At 35.0% G+C, this 20,400-nt stretch overlaps 1 protein-coding gene across 30 annotated transcripts in view; it reads right to left on the bottom strand.

The window, feature by feature from the left end:
• The window catches only part of DLG2 (discs large MAGUK scaffold protein 2), a 1,894,072-nt gene that overhangs the window by 23,072 nt on the left and 1,850,600 nt on the right, over positions 1-20,400 (bottom strand). For 16 of the 30 annotated variants that reach the window (XM_088791538.1, XM_088791536.1, XM_074335659.2 and 13 more), the window contains 2 exons: positions 6,302-6,401; positions 2,218-2,259 (listed from right to left, as the gene is read on the bottom strand). In XM_088791538.1, coding sequence (XP_088647664.1) covers positions 2,218-2,259; positions 6,302-6,401 — 142 coding nt within the window. Of the gene's footprint in view, positions 1-2,217; positions 2,260-5,439; positions 5,486-6,301; positions 6,402-20,400 lie in introns of all 30 variants that reach the window. The other 14 variants (XM_074335663.2, XM_074335662.2, XM_074335667.2 and 11 more) reach the window with 3 other exon arrangements.

Below are 20,400 nucleotides of genomic sequence, written 5' to 3'. Positions count from 1 at the left end.
TTGGTTGAGATTCATATTGGGTCTCAGGGTGCCTATGAAAAGAACATGACAAATAGTAGATGTTGAATGGTAAATGAATATTCACCTAGAATTCCTCATATTTCCATATTGGGGAAAGAAATATCATTTACTCCTCTAAGCTATGACAAAAACTCTTCCTATTTTTGGTCATTTGTAAAGAAAGCAGTCTGAGTGGCTGACCTTCTATAACCTCAGATGAAAACCAAGCCATTATAGATTATTGGACTCCACATTTGCTCTAGTAATATCATAGAGTCCAGTGCCAACTCTTCTCATAGATAACTCAAGCTGCTTGTAACTTGTTTCCTTTATTCACTCAATTAACATTTATGTGCACCTACTATTTGAGAGTGAAAAGATTATTTGATGTCATCTTGGAGCATCACTACCAAAATGTGTTGAGCTGCTGAAAGCTTTGGCCCAATTTTTATAACTTAATGATTCTTGGAAAAATATTCCCACCTCTGAAGAAGAAAGAGGGACCTCTAAAATACTCTAAAAAAAGATTTCCAAAGGAAAAGGCAGTTCTTGTATATACTTTCCATAAAACAAATTGAATAAATAAGGTATGATGTTTCCCCTTTCTATACATGTGTCTACAGGAGGGACAAACAACCCTTAAAAATTGAAAACTGAACATCAAAGAAAGTAGGGTCATTGGTCTCCATGAAACTCAGCAAACAAGTTATATTGAGGGTACCGCAGGTGTCATGGGGACAATCTTTGGTCACTTCTTCTTGGTTTGGTTTCTTATTGTAAAATCAAATGAAAAGAAGGGTGGGAGGATGTTTCTCCAAGCTTGGACAGTTGTAAAAATTATAAGAATAGAAAAAATGTAAAAAATATTAAGGACCACATTGAGAATGAGAACACTTGATTCCTTCATTAATAAGACTTGTCTTTCTTTTAAAGAAGATTAGGTGGTTCTAAAATTGATGGATCAAGGGTGTCTCATCACAAGTTTTTTTCATTTCATTCTGTGGTATGTTTCATCTTCTTCCTCTGGCCTTGACTTCCCTCTGCCATCTTTCCTCTTTTGTGCTGTTTTCTATTTGCCACCAACTGATTCTCCAAAGCCATTCGCAAAATCCAACTTAAATTTGTCACACTCCAAGCAAACTACTTGGCACCCCACTTCAAAACAGGCATGGTTTTGTAGAGTACCATGCTATAATGGAAAAACCAAAATCAAAACAAACAAAAACTATTCTAGTTTTCAATTAATTCAATATTCAAGGAAAGAAAAAACCAAACAAAAACCTAACCAATTTCTGTCTTGGTAGCTATGGGTCCTATATATTGGGCCGGCAGTTTTTTTAATATCTTTGGCAACTGATTTTTGAGTAATCCATTTCACTAAGGACTACAAATAAATATTATAGAAATTGTAAAAATCACAGTAATAATATGTACCTATGTTTGTCACCAAAAACCAATAAGTAGGTGGTAAGAAACCATAAGAATGGATCAAAAGGATGTGTTTGGTGTTTGGTGAATATTTTTATACACTAAGCAAATGGCTTGAGGTGACCAAACAAAGACCAGAAATAATTTTTAAGTAGTTACCTACCTTTTCAGCTAAGCTTTCTGATCCAAGATTTGTTCACTTAAAAAAAAACACGTGAGTTCCTTCAACATTAAAGGATGAAACTTTTTCATCACTTCCCAACCATCAAAAATATAAAGTTAGATATAGCATAGTAACTACATTAAAATAGTAATCAAGGAGAGAAGAGATATAAAAGGTTCATGCTCTATTTAAAAGGAACACCGTCATTTATGAATATTTCTCTGGTAAAGGGGAGCCAGGAACGGAAAGGAAAAGGCAAAATGAGAAGAAAAAAAACCCCATGACTTTTCAACCCTCCTGCAAGGAGTTTAAATTATTTTGGAAGGGGCAGAATGTCAAAATCTACCGGGTTGAACTTCCCCCTACCTTCTCTGGGAGAATTGCATCATAGACCACAGTCAACTGAGATAGGAACTGCTTGCATAAATCACGTAAGAGTTCACCGATGGCCCTAGTGTCTTTTGTATCTTTCCACATCAAAGGATGATTTCATTTCAAGCCATTTGCTTTGGATGAAGATGATAAAAGGGCAGCAATCGAAACACAACAGCAAAAATCTGAAATGACCACCACGGGCAATGAGGCAATTGCAAAGGAAAGAAGCACAAACCAAAGCAATAACTTACGGTAGCTACTTTCGCTATCGCTGGCATTAGAAGAAACATGTTCTGCAAAAACAGCACAGCAAATTAAAGAGATACCAAGCACTGGGGAGCAGCCAGAACTTAATACACTCATGCAAGGCGGCTAGAAATGTGAGCAAAAGGCTAGTAAAAGTTTGCAGAGGAGACCGCTTTAAGAAAACGCAGATAAGATAAAAAAGATGAAAACTTTATCTCCATCTTACAGGAGGAAACTACTACTTGATTGCTGTGTCTCCTTTTTAGGAAAGTATCTTTAATTACAAAAAATGTATAATGTCAATCTAAGCACGTTCCTTTGACCCATTCCTCTAGGTCTGATTTTCTAGATTGGTGTTACTAAGGAAAACATCTCAGCTGGATGTTTCTTGGCTATAAATTCAGGAGCTTCTAAATGGGCAGTTTTCTTGCAGGCTTTTTCTTCTCTAGTTTGGCCTTTAGGTGTTTTGCAGGAACATTGCATTTCAAATTGCCAGTTGATCCCTGGAATCCCTTGAACTTTAGTTCTATTTAAAGAATTCCTAAACTAGTTCTCAGGGTAAAGAGGGATTGTTGGAGATCTTTCCTGCTTCAGTGAGTGAGTAGAAAACCTTGGAGAAGAAACGAGTCACTGAAAAATGGTGTGTGAATCAGCTCAGTATTTCCCTGTTTTTACTTTAAGACTCTCGCTTGGATAGCTATTAGGTTCTGGAAGAATGGAACAGGCAGAAGATAAATGCTCTGATACTAAGCAAGTCCTGGCATGAAGTACGTTTCTAATTCATGTTGAATGACTTGCTTGTACAGTTTTATTTCAAATTGTCATAAAAACACCTTTTAACTCACATAACAGAGATGTATATGTCAGATTTATAGCTTTTACTTATAAAATCATATCTTTTCATCTGTACTATGTATTAAGGTACAGAAGATAAATTCATCAGCTTATCAGCTTCTTTGTATAGCAGGTTAATTAAGTGAGGAATATGTAACTATTTGATTTCTGAAGCTCATTAGCAACAACTTCAGCTTTTTCAAAAGTGGCAATTGTACGTTTTTAGAAAAAGAATATATAACATTATTCTCTAACAGGATAAAGGTGCTTTAAAATGTATTTGCTATAGATTTTTGCCAATTGGATGGATTTGTTTTCTTTTCTTTCAGCTCTACCGAGGAATAGTTGACAAAATTATAATGCATTTAAAGTGTACAAAGTGGTGATTTGAGATGATATATATATATATATATATATATATATATATATATATATATATATAAAGGATTCCCATAATCAAGTTAATTAACACATTAGGGATGGATTACTTTTAGAGCATGAAACTAATGAAAACCAAAGCATGCGTTAAATTCACGAGAATTGTTTCTCTGGATGTTGGTGTATGAACAGAACTGCAGCACTAATTGAGCACACATTTTACAAGTGAAGAGGGGTACTAGGAAAGAAGTGTAGATGAATCAGTGCAAATTTGTTTTCTGTTACTGAAACGCAAGTCAAGGTATACACCCAACAATGGTCTATCTTTACGTACATGATTATCTTAAGTACCTAGAATTGGGGATGGCAGTGTTTTGTTTGTTTGTTTTTGATTTTAACTTTGAAAATAATTTAGAATTCAGCTACACTATCTCTGGAAAATGTAGGACCATGCAGCGTTTCATTTAACAACCAGTCTCTTAGCATCAAGATATTGGATAACAGAATTTTCTCATTTTATAGGTAAAAAGGAATTAAAAATATGTTCCAGCTAAAGTCTAAATTACGGCTAACGCTAACATTAATTGGCAAATGACCTCACCTAGTGAAATCTGTTCAGTTTTTAAAGAGTAAAGAAACATTTACACATTCTGGATTTAAAAAGGCATCACTCGTATTTTTTGACACTCCAATAGCCACTATCTTTTAGTGATGTTCATTTATTAGCAAAGCATTAACATGCTTCCCTCTCCTGACTCAATTGAAAATTTAGGAACCCTCTTTGGTGGTACTTGATGTTATCCGGACAATGTTGAAATCAATATTTTAACTTCAGCCAAGAATTCAAGAAAAATTTGATGACCTCTTCCATATAGAGACTCAAAGATAAAGTTTTCATCTTTAAGGAGCTCAGTGGTTACTCTTGATCAGATTTGGTTTTCTACAGATACATAGCTTTAAAAAAAGTCCGAAGTAACAATTTGAAGGATGAAAGGTATTATTACGCAGGGTTATGTAAACAGCTCTTGAAAACAAAGTTCAGCTCAATGCTATATTTTTATACAAATGAACAGCTTCTAAAAATATTGCTCATAGCTGTTAAATTAAAACAAAACAAACAAAAATTGAATATGTGATACAGTTGCAAAAGACACAAAAACACTGTTCTTATTTCACTGGTGCCTACACAATGGAGTTAGTATTAAAGAAAGAAAAATCATAGCATAGTATATTAACACACAGGCTGATTATATTTTATTGCTCAGTGCAACGAGACACAGACTAAAGGCATTAATAACTAAAAGATTTAAAGGTTTAATATATTTTATTTTCCACTATAAAATGAAAATCTGATTACGTAATGCAGCTACTACATCACTAATAGAGAAATATATTAATACATATCTAAAACTTTATCATACAAACGTTTCAAGCAGGATCACTGCAAGTCAGAAAAAAATCAAAGTTAATAACAAAGAATTATTCGTGGGAGATCACATAGCTTAATATTTACTTTTGGAGAATGCATGTTCCTTTTGACTGTAAAATAGCTCCTTTACTGATAGCCACACACAACCCAATTGTGGAATTTGGCAAGGTCTGGGTGAAAAGGCAGAAGAAAGGACATAAAGTACGTTTCTGCTTTCCTGTTCTGGAACATTTAGCTTGCCCTTTCATTCAACATGGCTTCTTGCTCTCCGGGAAGTATTAGGCAGCAGAGCAAGGGATGCAACAGGTGGCATCAGGACCATGTTGGTCATATCACATGGTCAGAAAGGGAAGGTGTAAACTGCAACAGAAGTTACAGTGCCTGACACACTTTGCTTTTCAATGCTGACATGCAGAACAAAACGTTTCAAAATTACTTTGTAGGAGCATTCACAGCTAGGTAACAAATAAAACTCGCATCTTGTGCATGCTAGGAGTGAAAGGCCCTCAAGAAAAGGAACAAAAGCCAAACTCAAAAGGAAGGGGAAAGAAAAGAAAAGTTACAGTGACCATTCCTGGGAACTTACTCAGAGTCTTTGTTCCATAACCGTCGTCACCTAATCCGGGGATGTCCTGCATGGAAGTCCCCAGAGAGAGCAATGAGAGAGGAAGAACAGCCACGGAAGAGGAAGGAAGAAGTCAGTGGAGTTGAAATGGATACTACCATGACAGACCGTGTTGCCTAAGCAATCTGGATCCCAGTCTCTCTCCTTTTGAAACAACTTTTACCCCAAACTCTCTGGGCTGAGACTCAAAGATTTGTAAAGCAACTCAAAACGTTTAAGCAGAAGATTGTAACAAAAAGAGAAAGATTTAGCAGATGCCATTTTTGCGCACTGCCAATGTTGCCATGGAGCTGTGCCACTCGGAGCAATAATCCACTCCAAGTTTCATGACACATTCTTAGATGTAGTATCCACCAATACAAGCTCACTGTTCAGTAAGTGAGCTATTGGGAGAGAAAGAGTGAACAAATGTTAGCAATCAATACAAGGAATTTAATCGCTCCCAATTAGCATGCATTTCAAACTATGTAGGTGGCAATGGAATCCAATATTCCTGCCCAGAATAGAATTTGTCTCGAGCCCTAGAGAGTTGCATGATAGAAAAGGCAAACCAGACCCACTCCTGGTCACAGGTAAACGTTTGGAAGCAAAGTCCCAGCTTCCTCAAGTCCCTCTCCAATGCATTCCTCACAGAAGAGCTTCTTCAAGGGATGGATCCAGACTGCAGCCAAACACTGGTCACAGTAGTAAGCCCTGACCTGCCTGTCTGCCATGTTTGTTTGCCTAGGCGTGTGGCGTGGGGGAGCCTACGTCATGCGTGTTGCCCGTGAAGGATTTTTATATCTTGTGTTGTATGTGACATTCTCTTTGAGAATCTACTTACGTTCAGGATCACTGGTTTCCTGCTCACTCTGCTCCTTGTTCTTGTAGAATGGGAATTTTCGTGAAAAGATGAAGCTCTTTTTACGCTTGTCATTGAATGACTGTGAAGGAGAAAAGGCATGGGGCAAAAACAGGGGACGTCTAATTGTTGTCACACTCATGCTGACAAAACAACTAGTTTGTAAAAGCAGAGAGAGCTGCAGTGACGCAAGTGGATAGTCTAAAGAGGTGCCAGAAGGTTCCTAAAGGCAGATTTTATTTTCAAGGAGTGTAAATTCGGAATGATGACACCTTGGAAGAATTGTCTCCTAATTAAAAGATGGGTTGCAGATATGGTGATGGAGGAAAAGAGCATTAAATTGGAAGCAGAAGACCTATAGTTTCTGTCTGGCTCTACAGCTTGCTCGTCTATCACCTCAGACAGGCAACTAAATCTCTCTGACCCTCAATATCTTCTTCATTTGCATAATGAGGATAATGAGAGCAGCTCTTAAAATGTGAGACTCGCGTAGGGCAGCAGCAACTTAAAGTACTGCACACATGTATCTTCAGGATCATTATCATCAGGTAGAAAATATTTTCCTAGAGACACTAGACACATCAGTGTCTAGATGTCTTTTTAAATAACTTGAATTTAAGTTACTTCAGCTTGGATTTAATTAAAACCCCAAGAGAAGTGTGGAGATTCATGATACGTATATGATAATTATAGCTGTTTCATACACAGATGTGATATCGCGTAATATTTTCATTCAAAGAGGTGTTAAATATAATTGAGCCCCAAGCCCTCATTTGTAGACAAGGGTGTCACAGGCACAGAGAGGTTGAGTCTCCTGACAATGCTACAGAGCTAGCTGGTGACAGTAAGGACACAGTCAACCAAAATCTGTTAAAATTGTTACTAAAGAGGTACTAAATTGATATTTACTCAAGTAAGGGAGATATAATGGTTACTTATCTATATTATGATATGATAAAAAAGAATGGAAGAAGGACTGTCCTTAAAAATGTAAACCATTCCATTAGCTTAAATGAGGCTGAATTTAAAATAATACATATATACATAATATAATACATATATTAGAACTTATTCATTCAAGTGAATATCAGATGCTTGCCTAGAAGACTCAAGAAAAATTCATTTATTCCCACTGTTGCTGTTAAGTAAATGTCTGCTGGGGTCCTTCTTTGGGAAATGTGTTCACAGTCATTTTATGAACTATAAGCCATGCAAGTGTTAGTAATTTCATAGTCACATAGCATTTAAAAAATATGTTTTGCCAGCTTGATTGCCATCCTTATTTGATTGATTTAGCTCTGAGGGTTACTCTCCGAGAAACAAGTATGTTGTTACCACATAGGTATTCCAATGGATGTAATAAACTCTGAAGGTAATTTGACAAGAGTGATTCTAAAACAGTTTTATCAATGGTAGCTGGTAGGATAAATGTACAGCCAGTAAGGTGACGGCTTGGAAGGAAAAACACTTGTTTGGATGCGTGTATCTTGGCCCATTGGTGGGACTCAGTTATGTGCCTTTATGGATTTGAAGCTTACAAAATGGTGTAGATAACTTATTTTCTTTGCATATTCATGCACTCCTACATCAAACATCCATTTTGGTCATCCTGTTCTTTCAGGAAACATTCAAGTACTGAAATGTTGGTGCTGTCATTCAGTAATTCATTATTTTTACAGTTACCAGACTCTTTCACCAAAGTCAGGGGAGTGTAATTTTATGTATCATTAAAAAGGCTTTAAGAAAAACAATATATCAAATATTTAATAATTTATGAAATTAAGGGATGCATTTTATACTTCATATTCAAGAAGTAGAAACATATTCTCAGGGGGAAAAAGAAGTATTACTTTGGAATTTATTACCCTGCTGACAGCACTTATGTTCAATATAGGTTTATCATAATTTATAATTGAGGATTGGTGTTCAAAGACAAGGCTGGGAACTCCCCCCAAATTTTTCCAGTGAAAAAATGGTAAGATTTTAAAGAAACATTAAATATTCTTGCATCACTCCAGTTTCATGCCACTTTTACATTTCAAGCATATTTAAACTTCAGTAACTGAAAATAAAAGAAAAAAAAATATCATGTAAGAATTAATGACACATGACATTGCAAAATATGTTAGACATTTAACTTCAACATTACGGATGACTTGTCATGCAAAAAAATATGCAAATTTTCATGCAAATACACAGCAACGCCAAGAGGAGTAAAGCCTGGGGTTAAAATGTAGACACAGATGGAAAATGTGGAGGCCTCTGAGAGACAAAATGGGGCCACATGCAAATCACATCGTTTAAATTGTCTCATGGGGTCAAAGGAAAATGAAAATGTGTTGCTTGTGATTAATTCTTTTATCTTTTCAAAACAGGATTGTCATGTGTTAAAATTTCCCAAGTATGAAAATGTTGTGTATCATGAGTCATCTGATTGGGACATAATATTTAGCACCACACTTTTTTAAATAACAGAAACTACACAATTCCTCAAAAATAAAATCATCTAACATTTCAGCCTTATTACCCAAAGCCATTTTGAATTAGAGTTAAAGAATAGGGTAACAAAATAATTGGTGGTTACACTGCCTTATGTTTATGGATACAAAAATCAAATCACAACTTTAGTTCACAGTCACAGAAGATTCAAAAGTTACACAGTTAGGGTCTTAGTTAAACATTTCAACTATAAGAGGTTAAATGTAGTTTATGATGCTCTCACACTATTCTTTACTTTTTATTAGACATGTTTAATACCATTACATAAGCTTTTTTGTTGTTGTTATTTTTCTTTTAATTTGGAAAAGAAAAATCTGTTACACGAGTGTTAGGTGAGAATAATGAATTAGCACTTTTACTATTTCTAGAACGCATGGCTCTAAAGCAACTGAAGACTGGTTTACAGCTCTATTAATCACACTGATCAATGCTATTTTTTCTCTACATTACAGGAATGTAATTACTTTCCTGACAGGAAACTTTTTTGAACAGAGATTTTGAAAATACCAATCACATGGGGCAAGCTGGCATATCTAAGAATTCCATTTTGGAATTTGACCTGAATTGTTGAGTTCTTATGAAAAAAAGTGATAAAACAACAAATGTTTATTGACCAATTGTCATGGCCAGGCTTGGTTCTAAAAACTCTACAAGTGCGAACCTCCACCCTAACTTTATGAAGTTGGTACCATCATCATTCTTATATTACAGATGAGGAAACTGATATTTATAAATCTTGTGTTATTTGCCCAGAGTCACTCAGTTGGTGAGGAGTGAAATCAGGATCTGAATTTGCAAATACAGTTGTTCTAATGAGCAAGACAAGTTTCTGTGACCTGAGCCTGTTTCAAGTTTATATTTAAAATTATTAACATTTGACTCTTGTAAGTGATACCATAATCTGTCATCATTTCGACAGCGTCACTGCTCAGCAAGTATTTATTTGACCTATCAGATGCTATTGGCTTCAACAATATTTTTGTGGGGTACCCTGTCATAATTTCTAGATACACATTCATGTTTTTGAGGGATCTATTATTTTGTTCTTACTCTTGTGATAATGTGAAATTAAAATAAAATAAAAAGTATTTCAAGGGGACAGGGTATGACCAGCAATTAACAGGTCAGGGCTGAGAGCAGAGGATTCAGAGAGTGGGAAGTGGCAACTAATGGCTATAGTGTTAGTTTTAGGGGAGATAAAAATGTTCTAAAATTAGATGGTGGTGATGGTTGCATAACCCTCTGAATATAATAAAAAACACTGAGTTGTGCATTGTAAGTGGGTGAATTGTATGCTATGCGAATTATATCTCAATAATGCAATAAAATATAGGAACCCCTCTTCCAAACCCCAAACAATGGGATGAGAGGAAACAATCATAGCATGTTTTCAACTGTATTTGGTGCAAATATTTTTACTTGGTGTAATATTTTTTATCTTTAATTGAATGAGAGGAAACCACCCTCCCCAACCCTTGCAATTGGATACACATTGCCTTGTTTATTTGATTCTGTTGTGTCTCTGTTAAATGAATACTTTTCATGTTGTGACAGACATTAGACTACCCACACCAAAAATCAGTATATTATCACTGTCACTCAGAAGTCTCTAAATTGTTAAGTAAACTGGCATGAAATTGCCCAGCCTGACCCCAAGATGTAATGGCATTGATGAACTGGCTTAACCTAAAATACACACTTCATGAAGAAAGAAAGGAAACAAAACAAAAAAACCTCAAATTGCTACTTCTCCCACTCGAATCCCATGTTCTTAAGACATGTGAATGAATTTTGACATATTTTTATCCTTTTCATGCAGAAAACTTTATAACTATGGGTATGTTTCAGTTTTTCTTTTCATCTATCTTCCTGTTCTAATTTTTCAAGCTTGAAATGTTTCATAGTTCTAAAATGTCACCTTCCTGGTAGGAATGTTCTCTGGGCAGAATTTACATTTACATTTATACTGAGCTTAGACACACCATTTTTGTGGCCTGTTTATCTTTTATAAATGCTTCCTTCCTCTTAATTCATTCTTGTCTCCCCTCCTCTAAAATAATTGTTTTTCCTTTGGAAAATTGTTAGTATAAATTTGGGACATCACTTTGTATTATACATATCTTGGTTCATACAGAAAAAAAAAATTGAAAGCAAGAGAGTTTCAAGAACAAGTAATAATGAGACAAAAGAGGTTGTTAAGGGAACGACAAGAGTTGGCTTGAGATATACCTGCTTCCAGCAATGTGTTTATATGGAGGTATGTATACATATATGTGGCATCTATAACATTGTCCAATTCAAAAAGGGTTCCTTTTTCAGTCTTAAGAATTAATGGACCTAGGCATTGAGCATCAACAGCTGGTAACATCACACACAAAAGAAGAAAATCAGATGATATATGCTTCCTGATGGGAGAAAAAAAAATATTACTACAAAGTAGTTCTGTTAAACCTCTACTCTCAAAAAACAAAACAAAACAAAATGAAACCTTCTTCTCCCCAAATGAATCTAAATCTAATCAAACCTCTAGCTGCAACTGTCAGTTTACAGAAATAAAGAGGAGAGAGAAACACCATAAATTACACTATAAGGAAAATCTGTAGCAACCTCCACAAAACAAATGACCTTGTTTCTTAAACATAAAATTTAAAAGAAAACAAACAAAAATATGGAGGGAAAAAGTATAGATCAGAAAAGACTTAAGATGGATCAACCAACTGCAAAAGACTTCATTTCTGTTCAAAGAAACAAACTGTAAAACAAAACAGAGCAACAAAAGAGCATTTATGAAATTTATGAACCAATTTGAGACTTGCAAAAAGACTGGATATTTGTTAATCCAGTAATTGTTAATTTTTATATGTGATAATGGCATTGTAGTCATGTCATGTTAAAATATTTATAGCTGAAATGATTTGACACATTGGATTTGCTTCAAAAAATATTATACTCTAACTATTTAACCTCAGAATATATTTTAAAGACAGAATGTAAAGAAATCGGAAACTTTATTTACTAGGTTTATTATTAGTTGAATTCTGAAACCATTTGGTGTGTAAGTAATGAGCAAATGAGTAAATGCATGGATATGGCTGAGAATCAGGGTTGCCATTGTGAAAGAAGGTGAAGTAAAAATGTGGAATAGGAGAAGTAGAGGCATAATCTTATGATGGTGAATAGCAATTGGAGGCATCTAATATAAACATATGATTTTCTAAACAAGTTTATTTCCTCTTTATTAAAGGAGCCTAGATGTAATGATATCTTAGCCGTAAGAAGCACCACTTGTGCTCAGATTTTGTCTTCTAAATACCATTTTTCATGAAAAGGAACTAGTATTTTTGAGAGAAATGGCTGATTCCATGAGCAGGAAAAGTGTAAGATGAATCTGACACATTTTGTTGGACTGGAAAGAAAAAAGTACTAAACACAAACACAAAACAATATTAAAATTTAAAAGCCTAATGGTGACATGTCAAGAGGACACCTTGGCTAGTTTAAAAGGGGTCACAGCAGCCAAACCTATACAATTTGAATATTAAAATAAATAACGATAGTAATAGAAAATAACATATTGAATTAAAAAAGATATTCAGGAGTCTAGGCAGATTGCCATAAATACCTAAATTAGGTAATTAAAAATGGGAAGCAAAAGAAAGCTCTTTAGTATAGTGGAATGTCAACTAATAACTATAAAAGGAATGATAAAGTCAGGAAATCAGCATTTTCCAACTACCACAGTAATAACTCAGGCAAAAATCATTGATGGTTGCTCAACTATTGATTGAAAGTTTGTTGGGGAACAGGACACTTATCTCCTTATAGATTATTTAATTATTAAAAAGGCGGGTAAAGTTGCCGTTATAGTGGAATAATCTGGCAGATACCACCTTAACAGAGAGCTCAAATTTAGCATTGCCAAATAGAGGGATAACCTGACACCATGTGCCTCCTGAAGAGAAGTATTGAGAAATACACAATATTACTCATGTAGTATTCCTACTAAAAATGGATTAGTTGAAGCTAACCATGAAGAAATAATCAGGCAAATTAAAATTAAGACACACTCTCTTAAAATATTTCAACGTCATGAAAAACATAAAAAGCTAAGGGAACCACTCTAGATTAAAGAAGGTTAAGGAAATAGGACAAATGAAAGGCAATATGTGGTCCTGGATTGAATTTTGGGTCAGAACAAAAAATGTTATAATTTCTACAACTTTCTTTCAAAATAGTTCAGGGGATGAATATATATCTCCTATCATATACATTCTCATACACATGAGAATATACAAAACAAAGTTGACCCTGAGTAGGCAATTGTTGAAGTTGAGTAATAGGTACTAGAGGTTCATCATTCTATTCTTTTTACATTTTTATGTGTTTGAAAATTTTCGTAATAATTAACTTTAACTGATAACTCATACCATATACTAAATTTATCTAGAGAGTGCAGGCCTAACTGTAAAAGCTCAAACTATAAAATTTCTAGAAGAAAACATAGAATATATTTGTAATCTGAGGTAGGCAAAGATTCCTTGAATAGAACATAAAAGCACAAATAATGATTTTAAAAAATGGTAAATGGGATTTAATCAAAGTTAAAAACTTTGGCTCATCCAAAGAGGTCATTAAGGAATGAAAAAGCAAGCTACAAGTTGGAAAACAATATTTACTATATATGTATGTGACAAAGGATTTTTATTCAGAATATTTAAAAACTCCTATAATTGAACAATAAAAAGAAAAAACAAATCCAATAAAAAATGGGCAAAAACTTGATTGAGCACAACATAAGATATGCAAATGGCCAAGAAACATATGAAGAACAACATTAGTCATCAGAGAAATGCAAATTAGAGCCAAAGCAAGATAACACCTCATACCCACTACCATGGATAAAATGAAAAAGACTGACAATATTAGGTGTTGGTAAGGATTTGAAGCAATTGCAGCTCTCATATAAATTGTTGATGGGAATGCAAAATGGTATAGCCAGTTTGAAAAATAGTTTAGCAGTTTCTTATAGAGTTAAGTATAACTAGCTAACCTATGACTGAGAAATTCACCCCTAGATATTTACTTATGAGAAAAAATATGTCTACAAAAAGGTGCATATAAGGATGTTCATAATCACTCTAAACTGGAAACAATCTTAACGTCCATCAACAGGTAAAGTGTGGTATATTGATATAGTGGAAAACTACTCAGCAATAAAAAGAATTGAACCACTGATACAAGCAACAATGTGGATGAATCTGAAAAGTACTATGATAAGTGACAGAAGACAGACAAAAGAGTACTGATGTATGATTCCAATTATAAGAAGTTCTGGAACAGGCAAAACAGCCATGGTGGTAGAAATCAAATCAGTGGCTGAGAGGGTAGGAACAATGTCTTATCCGTCTTTATCATGGTTAGAACTATGGCCCCTCCCCAAAATATATCTCTAGCCTGGGGTAGTCTCCTAAATGTACATAGTTGTATCTTCTATATATTTACTTGGGTGGCAGTTATAGAAATCCTTTCCCCTTTGTCCATCTCATGGATGGTGACACACTTTTAAGGTTATGCTCAGGTCTTCTACCCAAGGCTGTGACAATGAATACGACTCATTTTTACATATTTCTTTCCTACCACATTGTGATCTCAGAGCAGGTACCACATCACTTTCATTTCTGTATCTTCAGGATCTAGAGCATGGTAGTAGCTCAATAAATATTCATCAAATGAATGCATGCACCAAAGCATCGAGTGATGATTTTCATTAAAAATGTCAGGAGAAATTTGGGGAAAAAAAGGAGAAGAAAAAGAAGGAAAGGGAAGACAAATAATGATCATCTGAAGGAAAGAGGGAGGAATAATGGAAGAATAAGAACCATAGCCAAATGAGTAATATTTTTAATTGAATTTCTCTGCAGTTATTACCTTTCAGAATTTGTTTTTCTCATGAATTTTATCTCATAATTCTTTGCTCAATGACCTGATTTAATTTTAGTTGCTGTTTATTGTTATTAATAAAAATATGGTGGCTCGGCTATTTGCAGTACGTATTTTTGTATCGTATCACATTTTCAGCTCTATGGTCCATAATTCAATAATAGAAAAGCTTAAAAGATTTTAGTAGTATTCATAACTTGAAAGAAATCTACCATTAATTTTCCTTTTCTAACTTTTTTTCCTAACTAATATTTATTTCGTTTCCTTACTATAAAGGTTAGTTTCTTAAAAATACTTTTTCTATTAACTAATAAAGTATGCATCTTTTAGGGAAAATTGGAAAGAAATAGAAGAAAAAAAGCTAATTAAAATCCTATTACCGAAAAACAAATCACCTTTAGTACTCTGCTTAAAAATTTTTTATTCTGTTTCTATTTAGTTGTATTATATGGTCTAGAGAATTAAATTTCCCAATTATAATACATAGTAGAGTGTTACGGGAAAGGGCTTGGGAATTCAGCTTCCTGACTTTAAGAATCTTATTTAATCTCTGAGCCTCAGCTGTGACCATTTAAATGTGATAATGTATAAAAAGCTCTTATTGTAGTGTCTGACACTTAGTAAAGCTCAATAGACAGGAGCCAATTATTTTAATGATAACAGGAACACTTTCTCACATCATTAGAGAGTCTTTGGAAGCATCAGCTTTAGCAAATGTATGACAATGGAATGAAATTAGCAATTAATAACAAAAATAAAATTGGGAAATCTCCAAATACATGGAAATGAAAACAAAACAAAACACTCTAGAAACTAACCAATGGGTCAAAGAAGAAATTGTAAGGGAAATAGTAAATACTTTTAGATGAATGAGAATAAAGACACAAGATACCAAAACTTATGGGATGCAGCTAAAGCAGTACCTAGAGGGAAATTTACAGGTGTAAAATGTCTATATGAAAAAAATGTCAAATCATTAATCTAACCTTCTACCTTAATACATTGGAAAAAGAAGACCAAACTAAATCTAAAGTAAGCAGTAAAAGGCAACAATAAAGATTAGAGAAGAAACTAATGAACTGGAGAATAGAAAGAGAAAAATCAACAAAACCAAAAATTCGTTCTTTAAAAAGATTAATAAAGTTGGTAAACCATTAGCTAGACTGAGCAAGAGAAAAAGAGAGAAGATTCATTACTTAAATTAGGAATAAAAGAGGAGATATTATTACTGACCTTACAAGAAACAAAAGTATAAGGGAATACTATGCACAATTGTATTACAATAAATTAGATACCTTAGATGAAATGGATAAGTTATTAGACTCAAGAAAAAATAGACTACCAAAGCTCACTCAAGAAGAAATAGAACTCTGAATAGACCTATAACAAATAAAGAGATTGAATTAGTAGTTTAAATAATATCCATAATAAAAAACCCAGGAGGTTTCTCTGGTAGATTCTACTAAACATTTAAAAAAAGAATAAATAACAATTCTTCACAAACTCCTCCAGAAGATAGAAGAGGGAACAATTCCCAACTCATTCTATGAAGCTACCATTACACAGATACTAAAACCAGAAAAGACATCACAAGAAAATAAGACTACAAACCAATATATCTTGTAAACATAATGACAACTTAATATTTCATCATGTGGATTTACCACAGTTGGCTTCAACATTCCCATATGGTCGGACAGTTCTGTAGTTTTCCATTTTTAAGTAGTCTATGTTGCAATGAATATAACATTTTTATATTTTCAATTATTTCCTTGGGATAGATTTATAGAAGTTGAATTACTGAGTTAAAACTAATTATGGAGAGTCAAAAAATTTGACACATTGCCAAATTGTTTTCAAAATAATCTGTACTAACTGACATTTCCACAAGCAGTCATTTACTCTTAATTTATTATTGGTCCCAATGATGTGTCCTGACTGCTTTTTCCCCCTCTAACATCCTCTACCTGCTCCTAATTACCCTATTATAATGTAAGGCTTCTATTAAAAAGCTGTATTGAAAGTTTATTAGCCAACAACAAGATTTATTTGATCAAGTTATAAGAGAACACTGATATATCCTACAACTGGGAGATTAAGTTCTGGTTTTTAACTATCAAATTCTTTGCTTGTAGACTTTTTCAAGAGAAATTATTTGTCACAAAAGTATAAATGTATATTAACATTACATTAAGATCTGAAGCTGTAAGAAAACATAAATTTTGAAAGTAATAGATTTACAAATTAGGGCATCATATCCAAAGACATATTGAAATCACTGGTCAAACTATTATTCCTGAGTAGCTGTTGTGCCAGCAGTTCTCTAATCAATGGAAAAGGAAGACTTTGATTTTAGTCATTACTATGGTTGACAGGTATTTTCTAGCTGGCCTGAAGAGGTTGGGGGTGGAAGGGAGCCATCATTCTGGGTACAGGGCTTTGGCAGACTGTATTTAGTCTGAATCTCTCTGCTAAGATTCAAAGTATTACAGCGTGGATGTGGACATGACCTCAAATTGGGAGAATGAAAGTATCAAACACCAAAGATGGTGCTGTTGCACTGTGTTCTCTACTACACATGCATGGTTTTCCACAGTTGATCCTGCCTTGTGAACTTGAAACTTTATTTGTGTGGTCACTGGGTCATAGTTACAGCTGTTGGAAAAAAATCAAAATGGCTTTCTTCAAGTTTATTGTACCTTCACGATGCTGTCAGCTGGGGGGCAGTATCACACATTCATTTATTTAGTAATAAATTTATAATTTTCATGATCACTTTATTCATATAGCGAATTACTACTATGTCCTTCTATGTGCCAAGCCCTCTGCTGAGACCTTAGAAATTTGGTCTTCATTTAAATAGATACTGATGTTTGTGATTACTGCTCATAATGCATTCTGATAGTGTGTTATTTTCCTTGTATTTATGCACCATAGGAAACTGCCAGGCTATGTAACTCCAGTTCATTGCTTCGTAATTCTAAGATTGTCCAGTAGTCCATCATTAAATCACAAGACGCTATAGCTTATACAACAACCCATAGGATCTGAAAACAACAACAAAGAAAGAAGCAGAAATAAAAAAAACCTTCATTCCCTACTTTCCTCATTTTCAAGATATTATCATCATTGGGACATATTAGAATTAGTTTTAAATTCCTATCTGTTAGATAGAGAAATGGAGACGTAAACAGTTGGGTGAATCAGATGTTCACTCTGCCAATTTCTTGATTTCTGTTAATGGTTTTTGTGTCTCCTTCCCTCCCCTCTCCTTTCCTTCCTCCCTCATTTCCTTCCATCTTTCCTTCCTTTTTCTTTCCCTCATTCTTTCATTCTTTCCTCTGATTGCAATTTGCTACAATTCAAAGGTTCTTGTCTGCCTAGAGGGCTAAGCCTGAGAGATGTGGCTGTCAGCATACAACTGGTCACAGCAGGGACAGCAGCAAATACTAGCAGGAAAAGCTGTAGGACTTTTGATGGAAGGCCAACCAGCTGATAGGTGCCCCAGAATAATGCATGGGGCAAAATCAGTAACAACTACTTGGTAATCATAATGGCTTTTTTTTTTTTTTTTTTTGCCTAACATTTGTTAAATGCTTACTCACCAGGCAGGTACATTTCTAAGCGTTTAACCAGAAGTGCTTTGCACATACCATCATCTCCTATTTAGTGGCTACAAACTGTGTCCACATTTTACACATAAAGAAACTGAGGTATAGAGAGTTTGAGTCACTTGCTCAGGGTTTACACAGCTACAAGTCATGAGTCCAGTTTCATACCCAAGCAGATGGCTCTAGAGTTGAGCTCTTAACCACTATGCGATACTGCCTTTTCTGTGATTGCTTGCAGATTCCAAGCATGCCTTCCACTCTGCTGTCAGCATATAACCCCCGATAACCATGGCTGAGCAGTCCTTCAGGCAAATTACTTTCTGTGGAATTTTACACTTTATTTTTAAAACATAATCTCTGTTGCTCTCTTCTTTTCAAATAGTTTAAACAATGAGATTTCTGTGATGGGGCCCCTAAGGGCTATAGTAACACTGAATGCATATCACTATATTAAGTAATATGCTTATTTGCAGGGAGCATGTCACTCCTCAATTTCATTTCTTCATTCCCAGGAATGCCAGTTCATTTGCAACTTCCCCAAAGCCTCCTCTCCTTTTTGGTAATCCCTCAGGCTAATCTTCACTGGCTGGTCCTAAACACTTACCCGAAGTTGATATGACTCCTATGTGGCCAGCAGGGAAGCTGTAAGCTGATTTACTGGTGTGAGGAAAAAACCCCCACTCAAATCCATACATTGATTTATGCCAATGGAATGTAACAGTATGTTCTATCTTTCCCCCTGTTTTCACTGCCATCTGTCCAAGTACTTTTGCAATTACTCACCTCTCATGGACCTTCTCCTGACAGAAGGCTTTTCTAACTATTCCCGGCCCCTCTATCCTAGGCAGTATATCCTCTTATTCATGCACCAGATATATACTGAGCATATGTACGAGCCAGGTGCTGTGCTAGGAGCTGGAGCTACAACAAACTCAATTCAGTGACAGAGAGGGATTCCTAAGTTACTAGAACAACGTGGCAGTGTGCGCAAGGTGCTAAAGAGACACGAGGAAGGCAGAATAAGTTCTGCTGTGGAGGGGAACAAGACGTGAAATGTGAACTAGATATTAAAGACTGGATCATTGATCACAAAGTGAAATAGGGAGAAAGAGGAGCTTATTCCACTAGCAAAAGGAGTTCGTTCTTGACTGTTCTCTTATAACTCAAAGTGTGTCGTTCCTCCGGTTAGAATGTAAACTCATTGATAAAAATAACGGCACCTAATATTTGCTGAGATCTTGCTCTGTCCCATTGATTGATAATATACATCTTGCTAAATATTTTATACTAATTATCTCACTGAATCCTCCCCACGGTTCCAATACACACACACACACACACACACACACACACACACACACACGTACACCCCTGTCTGTATTATTACACATATACAAATAAGGACACTGAGGCTGAGAGAGGTAACATCATTTGCCTAGAACTAGACTCAAACTCAGCTCTGTCAGACTCCAAAGCCTACACTTCACTATTTTGTTTTCTGTTTGCACTTTTCAGGGCTGGGTACAGAGTAGTTGCCTACTAGGCAGTATTATCTGACTGAATACATTGCAGGGGACCCATGCAATGTCCTACTGAAGAGAGGAAGGGAGGGACCATATTTCACAATACGGTGTGTTCAGATGGAGCCACATGACAGTATAGGGTGAGGCCAACATCACGATCTACTCCCAGGTATTTGGTAAGTGGGGAGAGTGCACAGGAAAGAGCTGAGAGCCAGGCCTGGGATCAGACAGGCCCCGGCAGGCACACGGCTTCTCTGCCACACAGTTTCTTTTTGAGAGTCTTCCTTGCTAATAACTGTGATCCAACTCACAGATTTGTGGACTTGGCACTAGTTATTTAATCTTTTCTAGAATTCATTTTCCTCTTCTGTACCATGAATTTAATAATAATGTCATATCATCATCATCTGAAATAAAAACCCTTTTATTATTATTATTTTTTTATTTGAGGCTTACTTTATATGTACATTATCTGGGAATATTTATGTATTGTTTTTAGATTTGACCT

This window comes from Rhinolophus sinicus, chromosome 14, assembly GCF_057876585.1.
Source record: "Rhinolophus sinicus isolate RSI-liver-muscle chromosome 14, RSI-T2T, whole genome shotgun sequence".
Taxonomy (NCBI): Eukaryota; Metazoa; Chordata; class Mammalia; order Chiroptera; family Rhinolophidae; genus Rhinolophus; species Rhinolophus sinicus.
This window is presented reverse-complemented; position numbering and strand designations above follow the sequence as displayed.